Source organism: Gorilla gorilla, chromosome 8 (assembly GCF_029281585.2).
Source record: "Gorilla gorilla gorilla isolate KB3781 chromosome 8, NHGRI_mGorGor1-v2.1_pri, whole genome shotgun sequence".
Lineage (NCBI taxonomy): Eukaryota > Metazoa > Chordata > Mammalia > Primates > Hominidae > Gorilla > Gorilla gorilla.
Window position 1 is genome coordinate 26,775,033 of NC_073232.2, and position 8,533 is coordinate 26,783,565.

The following is an 8,533-nucleotide window of genomic DNA, read 5'->3' on the forward strand; positions in this document are numbered from 1 at the left end:
AACCATAGGGTTTTAATAAGTGAGTTAAAGCATATAAAGGGCTTGGAAAAGTGCCTGATACGTACAAAGTTCTTAATAGTCACCAGCTCTTTTCCTCTCCCACTTCCTCTCTGTATCCCACACCTCTCACCAAACTCCTTTCTTTCAGTTCCTGCTAGCTGAAGGATATTTACACAGGCCATTTCTACTACCTGCAAGTTCTTTTCTCCATTCTTCACCGAATCAATTCCTACTCATGCTTACTATCTCTGCTTAACTGTCAGGTCTCAGACGAGCCTCCTTTGACTCCTCATTGAATCCCCTTTGATTATCTCTCATCACAGAATTTACTTTCCTTTAAAGCCCAGCCACCATTTATTATTCTATATTTATTGGTGTGATTGCAGGAGACTCACAGTCATGAAGCTAGGAGCTACTTCCTTGCTATTTGGGACGCCATTTGCCAACGCCTAGCCCAGGCTTGGTACGGCACTCTCGTATTTGCTCATTACAGGCAGTTGGGAGTCTAATGAATGCATTTTTAGCATCAGCTTTCTTCCTGGACGTTTTTAGGTGCTTTTCTTTGAGATTCCTTTTTCTTTTCTTCCTCTTTAATTAATTAATTAATTATTTGAGGTGGAGTCTTGCTCTGTCACCTAAGCTGGAGTGCAGTGGTGCAATCTCGGCTCACTGCAACCTCCATCTCCTGGGTTCAAGTAATTTTCCTGCCTCAGCCTCCTGAGTAGCAGGGATTACACACGTGCACCAATGTGCCCGGCTAATATTGTGTATTTTTAGTAGGGATGGGTTTCACCACGTTAGCCAGGTTGGTCTGGATGTTCTGGCCTCAAGTGATCCCCCTGTTTCGGCCTCCCAAAGTGCTGGGATTACAGGCGTAAGCCACCGTACCTGCCTCTGTTTTTATTTAGATAACATATTGTTTTCCTGTTCTCTTTGCAAGAGAAATGAACACTCTAGAAAATGCCTCACTACTGAATTGTTATCATGTGCCTTTGTTTTACGTTAGGTGTTAAAAACTTTTGGAGAACAAGTTAGAGGTAAAAATAAATCCATAAATAAACAACTAAGTAAAGTATGTAACAGTTGCCTACTTAGCCTCTTGTCTGCTAACAAAATGACATTTTCTTGGTCATTTAGCTTACACAGTGACGACCAAAAGTCGTTTCAGCAACTAGAATCAGATGTGGGAAACTAGATCAAAAGGCTGCTATTTTTACTTTTTACAGGGCCATGTGAGCCTCTCAGGAGGTGAGGAGAGCTCTCTCTTTATGCTTATATCTTCTATAGATTTTGCACCAATGAATATTGTTTTACCCAAACAGAACAAATAACAACTAACAACAATGGGAAAAAGAATTCCAGCTCTAAGTGGACATTTAGAAAGTACTTATTTGGAGAGAAAACTCACCCTGGAGCTAAAGGGAATAGTGTCAAATCCATGACCCTGTACTTTGCTCCGAGATGTGCTTGCTGTTCCCCTCCAATGACCAAAAGATTTCTCAGCTTCTTTAACTCTCCCCAGCCCTCTGGGAGGCCATCAAAGCTTTCCAGCTAATAGTTCTAGTACTTCTCACTTGAAAAGAGGAAGCAGAGTCCCTGTACCCCCTAATTTAATTTGAGCTATGGAGAGATATGAAGTTCACAGACCTAATCTCACCACATACACATGTATCTCATTAAAACCAAACTCCAGCTAAGAATTCATTGTTCATAGCAGCTGCTCGTAGCATCTGAAATGTTAAGACTCTTCCTGACTGTTTAAAAAAATGTTAATGTGTCACTTTTGGGGTTTCCACTTCCTGGCTTTGAAACAATGCTGAATTTGCAATCATCTCTCTCTCAAAAGCCCAAATTATACACTGTGTTCTGAATGTTGACAAAGCCATTTGGATTTTCATTATGACAGTTTCACCTACCAAGAGAGGGGAACAAAAGTTCTCTAGGACATGACATATTATAAGGCAATATTTTCTATATTGATTTTTAAATTCATTTTTATTTATTTTATTTTTTGAGATGGAGTCTCACTTGTCACCCAGGCTGGAGTGCAGTGGTGCGATCTTAGCTCACTGCAACCTCCTCCTACCGGGTTCAAGCAATTCTCGTGCCTCAGCCACCAGAGTAGCTGGGATTCCAGGTGCCCACCACCACTCCCAGCTACTTTTTTTGTATTTTTAGTAGAAATGGGTTTCACCATGTTTGCCAGGCTGGTCTCGAACTTCTGAACTCAGGTGATCCACCTGCCTCAGCCTCCCAAACTGCTGGGATTACAGGCGTGAGCCATCACGCCTGGCTCTATATTAATTTTTTAAATAACATAAGAGGTGCAATGGATACAAATGAGCATCTGAGTTTAAAAAGAGATGGTTTTATGAATTTTAGAATAATAAATTGTTATATAATTTTCTCCCTTACTTTAGTATTATTTATTAAGATGATTCCCACTCAGGCCACTGTGAATTCTAATATTGGTAAAGAAGTTTCTAAGGTCATGGGTGCTGACATTTACCTATCAATGATTCATACTGGAAGTAATGTGTCATCAAGAATTTAGATTATCTTTTTAGTTTATAAAAATGCTCAATTCACACTTAAACTTTAAAACTAGTTAGTTACTTGTATAAAAGAAACTAGAAATGTACTGTGTCCTTTAAACAAACTCCTACTTACAGTAGGTAAGCATTTTATTAGTTATCCATAATAATTTATTTATTTTAAAATGTTTTCACGTTCCGTTCCACGCGCTTCAACAAATTTTTATTGACTTTGTCTCTTTGACCTTTAGAGCTATTCGGTCTAATGGCTCCTTTTGTTTTGTTTTATCACGTCATATGGCAGCTCAGCATGTTTACTGAGTAAACTTTGTCCAGTCCTGATGATTTCTTAGCAACCAAAATGGTGTTTTAGTGGATAAATGTTTGAAAAAGAACTCGTTATACCTTCTGTGCATAAAAACAATGTCATCAACATTGTTTTAGGTCTTGAGATTTGAGAATTTGTACATAATCCAACCTCAACACCCATGTATACATGGAGAGGAACACACACACACACACACACACACAATGGTGTTGCATCACGTGCCCTATTCATTCAGATCACTGGTGTGTTGACCATGGCCACAGAAGAGATGCCTTAGGTTAACCAGTCCTAATGATCACTTCAAGAATCTTTGCAAAAGAACAGCTTAAAAACCTTGGATTCAGCATGTCACTCTTCACTATGAATCTCTAGTGGTCAAACAGATTCCCTCTAGGCCAGGCACTGTGGCTCACACCTGTAATCCCAGCACTTTGGGAGACCGAGGCATGAAGATCACGTGAGGTCAGGAGTTTGAAACCAGCCTGGCCAACATGGAAACCCCGTCTCTACTAAAAGTTAGCCAGGCATGGTGGTGTGCACCTGTAATCCCAGCTACTCGGGACGCTGAGGCAGGAGAATAGCTTGAACCCAGGAGGTGGAGGTTGCAGTGAGCCGAGATCATGCTGCTACACTCCAGCTTGGGTGACAGAGCAAGACTCTGTCACAAAAAAACAAACAAACAAAGAAAAACAATGGATTCCCTCTTAGCACCAAACTTCACACCTGGAGATCTAGGGTATGGTAATCTCTGTAAGCCTCTTCTTAGAAAATGACAGGGCCTTTGTCTTATAAAATGACAAGGTTGGATTGGGGGACTTTTAGATTCACTTGATTTTATGACACTCAAATGTTTTATAATTAGCTCATGATCTATTGCATCTAGACAGGTAATAGCAGCCATAAAGTTAAGAGTTTGTCAATTGGAGTCAAACAAATCTAGGTGTGAATTGCAGCTCTGCCCAATACTAACTGCATTTGAATATTGCTGTTCTTTAACCTCTCAAGCCCCAGTTTCCATAGTTGTAAAATGGGATAGTAATCCCTATTTCTCAGCTTTGTTCTGAGGATTAAATGAGATAATATGTGAAAGTGTATAGCTTAGAAACCAATAATGTTTGTTATTATGGAGTGGTAAAAAATGACTTTGGATCTGAATCCAGGAAAATACCAAGACACCAAGAGCCTTCTGCACCTCTATGTTTTTTCAGTGTGCTACTTCAGTGTTATCTTGAAATTCCATGGGTAAAATCGGCCTCAAATAATAGAATATGCAGGGAGGGAGAGCATCAGGATAAATAGCTAATGCATGTGGGGCTTAATATCTAGGTGATGGGTTGACAGGTGCAGCACGCCACCATGGCACACATTTGCCTATGTAACAAACCTGCACGTCCTGCACATGTATCCTGGAACTTAAAATAAAATAAAATAAAATTAAGTGAAAAACAAAAGAATATGGAGAATTCCACCTTTAAATGGAATTTTAAATTTGAATAACATTTGAGCTAAAATGGATACATTTTAAAAACTAAAATGTAAATAAATCTGTTAATTGCAGGTAGCGAAAATGGACACATCCATTCAACCTCTTTGCGACACATAAAAACTGTGACGGAGCAAGTGAGGCAAAGTCAAGAAAACGCTGCATCTCCCCAGGCAACCAACAGCACCCAGGTGTCGCAGCCATCAGGAGCCATGACACGGAGCCAGGAGTCTGTGTTCATGGGACCCCAGGAGCCCTCCTGTGACTCTGGAATCCTGAGAATGATGTCCCGGCGAGATGTCCGGGCAGAGTTATTCTTATGGAGCTTTCTCCTGTGGTCTGACACGATAGAAATGGTGCGTGTGGCTGGTCACCCCAACGTGTACAAGTCAAGCTGGCTATACCCAGTCTATATATTCAGTTTTATTTCTCTCCTTCGAATTACATTCTCTCCCCAAAACCCTCTTCTCAATTCCCTGAGCGTCCTGCTGCAAGATTTACCATTCATTTTTGTTAGACTTGGTTTAATCATTGCCCTGGGGACTATCACACCCGTACTGGGCCTGTGTAAAAATATCCTCGTGACTCTCTCTTACATTTACTTCAATTACCTAACCAGACTCAGGATTTTTTCTGCCTTTGAAATGTCTCCATTTTAAAAAGGAAATGGGATCTAGTAAGGCCTCTTTATGATACCTGTGTGCACATTTATAATCCTTCTTTTTTTTCTTGGGGCGTAGGTGTTTGCACTATAAAGGAAATGACTAGATTGTAGAGAATAAGCCAGTTTTACTAACTCTAGCATATCAGTTTTTCTTTTTACATATACAAATGGTGCTAAATTTAAGTAAAGTAATATTCTTATAAGTTGGCTCTCAGGTATTTCTAGAAAATGTTAGCAGTTAATTTTAGTTAGTTATGTATACTGAGGTCCCCAACCCCTGGACCATGGTCCCAGTACTGGTCCGTGATCTGTTAGCAAGCAGACCGCACAGCACGTGGTGAACCTCAAACTGAGCATTCCCACCTGCATTCCGCCTCCTGTCAGATCAGCAGCAGCATTAGATCCTCACAGGAGCCCAAACCCTATTGTGAACTGCGTATGCAAGGGATCTAGCTTTCGCTCTTTAAGAAAATCTAATACCTGATGATCTGAGGTGGGACAGTTTCATCCCAGAACCCAACCCCACCCCCAACCCCGGCGGTGGAAAAATTGTCTTCCACAAAACTAGTCCCTGGTGCCAAAAAGGTTGGGGACCACTGATGTATACCACGCTTTTTCTAAGAATACTCTTCAACGGAGCCCTTTAAAAAACTAAGAACATTTTCCATCAAGTTAGCCCAAGAATAAGATTTTTATCTTTTATATAGATAGCATTATATGAATTGATTGATTAAATTTAGTTTTAAAAAACACACTTGAAATTATTGAATAATTTTTAGGTTATACTTTTTTTTTTTTTTGAGATGATGTCTAGCTCTTGTCCCCTAGGCTGGAGTGCGATAGCGCTATCTCAGCTCACTGCAACCTGTATCTCCTGGGTTCAAGCGATTCTCCTGCCTCAGCCTCCCAAGTAGCTGGGAATACAGGCACCTGCCACCATGCCGGCTAATTTTTGTATTTTTAGTAGAGACGAGGTTTCACCATGTTGGCCAGGCTGGTCTCAAACTCCTGACCTCAGGTGATCTGCCCGCCTCGGCCTTCCAAAGTGCTGGGATTACAGGTGTGAGCCACCACGCCTGGCTGGATTATACTTTTTAAAAATTTGAAAATTGTAGTTTTAGGGGTTCCTTCAAACGTGGAATTATATTCTTTATTCCATTGTGGCAAGGGACTTTTATTCAATAAATTGATTTCAGCATAAAAAGTAATTCACTTTAACAGATATTTGGCTCAGTTTAAGGCTTAGCTGTATTGCCAGTACTGAAGTACTAATATGAGTGTTGTTTAGTATAATGAAGTGAAGGTACATCAGTAATACCAAGATAAAGTTTCATAATAAAAAGCCATAAAGTGAAGACAGAGATTTCAAAGTAAAAGAATATTTTATTTGTGGAATTTGATACTTTGATAAACAATCAAAGTACAAGCCCTGTTTAAAATTAAAAGTTCGGCTTACAAATATAATAGCCAATGTATCACTGTCTTATGTGATACTATATCATGGATATATTGATGTTATAAAATAATTAGATACAGAGTCATGCAACTTGCTTTCACCCTGTTGGGACACTCTGAACAGTCAGCACTGTTCATTTGATAGTAATTTTCAGATGCTAGAGAGATTTGTGAGAGGCTGATGAATGCAAGAGTAATGATTTATGTAGCCAGTTTCTTCAATGATCTGTGATAACAAATAGCTTAAGAATTTGACATATGGCCGCCTGTGGTGGCTCACATGTGTAATCCCAGCACTTTGGGAGGTCGAGGCAGGTAGATCACTGGAGTCCAGGAGTCTGAGACCAGCCTGGGCAACATGGAGAGATCCTGCCTCTATAAAAAATACAAAAATTAGCTGGGCATGGTGATCTGCACCTATAGTCCCAGCTACTTAGGAGGCTGAGGCGGGAAGATTGCTTGAGCCCAGGAGGTCAAGGCTACAGTGAGCTATGATCATGCCACTGCACTCCAGACTGGGCAACAGAGTGACACCCATCTAAAAAAAATAAAAGAGAATTTGACCTTGTGTTATTCTACCCTCCACCAAATACCTCTCCCCCTGCCACCCTGTGTCCCTTCCCTCTGTTTTAGGATTTTTCTCACACTGTAAAAGAAGACTTACTCACAGTTGTTAAAAGCTTAGCTTCCAGCTTTCTGATTTGAGGTAGGTTCTTTAATCTCTGTGGGTCCCCGTTTCCACGTGTAAAAGATGAACATAATACTAGTACTACATTAATAGGGTTAGGAGGGTTAAAGGGTAAAGAGTCCTTTGAGCACATTATCTGGCAAACCATAATAACTTGATAAATGCTAAGCATTGGAACGGGTACCAAGTCTCCAAGAAACAAGTATCTCAATGCAGTTTTAGAAATTTCCTGTTTTATTCTTTTCTGTGGCCCTGCTCACCCTCTGGGAATAATCATTTCAACTTTGCATTTGTGAAAAATAATACATACAATCTTAAGGTTACTTCAGACTATACTTTTTCATCGAGCAGTATTGTATTCAAAAGTGATCGATCTGCTGAATATATAAATTAAAATGGACACAAGCCTTCATTCGTCAGACATTTGAGTGTCTGTCCTCTGAGTTCCCATAGAATCTGAATTACAGCACTTTATTCATACTTACATTATGTGTTTACTTTTCTGAGTGTCCTATTAATCTTTATTCCTTAAAGGAAAGCCTGAGGGCATCTTGTTTAACAATGCATCTCTCTCTTCATCAATCAACGCTGCAGGTGCTTACAAGACTTATAACTTAAAAAAATTATAATACAAGGCTCAGCGCAGTGCCTCAAGTGCCAACAGTTTCGGAGGCCTTGGCAGGCGGATCACTTGAGGCCAAGAGTTCGAGACCAGCCTGGCCAACATGGTGAAACACCGTCTGTACTAAAAATACAAAAATTAGCTGGGTGTGGTGGCACGCGCCTGTAGTCTCAGCTACTTGGGAGGCTGAGGCAGGAGAATCACTTGAACCTGGGAGGCAGAGGTTGCAATGAGCTGAGATTGCGCCATTGCACACCAGCCTGGGTGACAAGAGTCTCAAAAAAACAAATTATAATACAAGTAATTACTTTCGAATTCTGCCATGGGTATCTTTTTATTATTAAGAAAAGCCTGTCATCAAGGGATTCATTTATGATATTCCTAAATATGAAAATATTTTGTGTAAGTATATATTTATCTCCATATTAGAACTTAGCAACAGTGCTCAGATAAACTCAAAAGTATTACTTGAGTTTAGAATGCACTTTGTATCTAATATTTTAATATGAATGTGCCTGATATTTTCAGAAGTCACAACACTTTATACAAATAATGAAGGCATGTACAGAAGATTATGTGTAGGAGGAAAATTGAGTAGCTAATTTAATTTCATTTAATATTTTACTTAGAGTGTATACATGTTTATAGACTGCAAGTCTATGGGATTTAATAGATATTACAGCAAATTACACTGTGAAAACATTGATAGTTCTACACTGTAATTAAATGTTATATATATTATTAAAATTATTAGGTTGG

The 8,533-nt window shown here is 39.6% G+C and overlaps 1 protein-coding gene across 1 annotated transcript in view; it reads left to right on the plus strand.

Annotated features, from left to right (window-relative positions):
* TMEM236 (transmembrane protein 236) overlaps positions 1-5,006 on the plus strand; it is a 44,443-nt gene extending 39,437 nt beyond the window's left edge. The window contains exon 4 of the mRNA XM_019034506.3: positions 4,421-5,006. Within this exon, the coding sequence (XP_018890051.1) occupies positions 4,421-5,004 (584 nt within the window). The 3' untranslated portion in view covers positions 5,005-5,006. The remainder of the gene's footprint in view (positions 1-4,420) is intronic.
* The last annotated feature ends 3,527 nt before the right edge of the window (positions 5,007-8,533 follow it).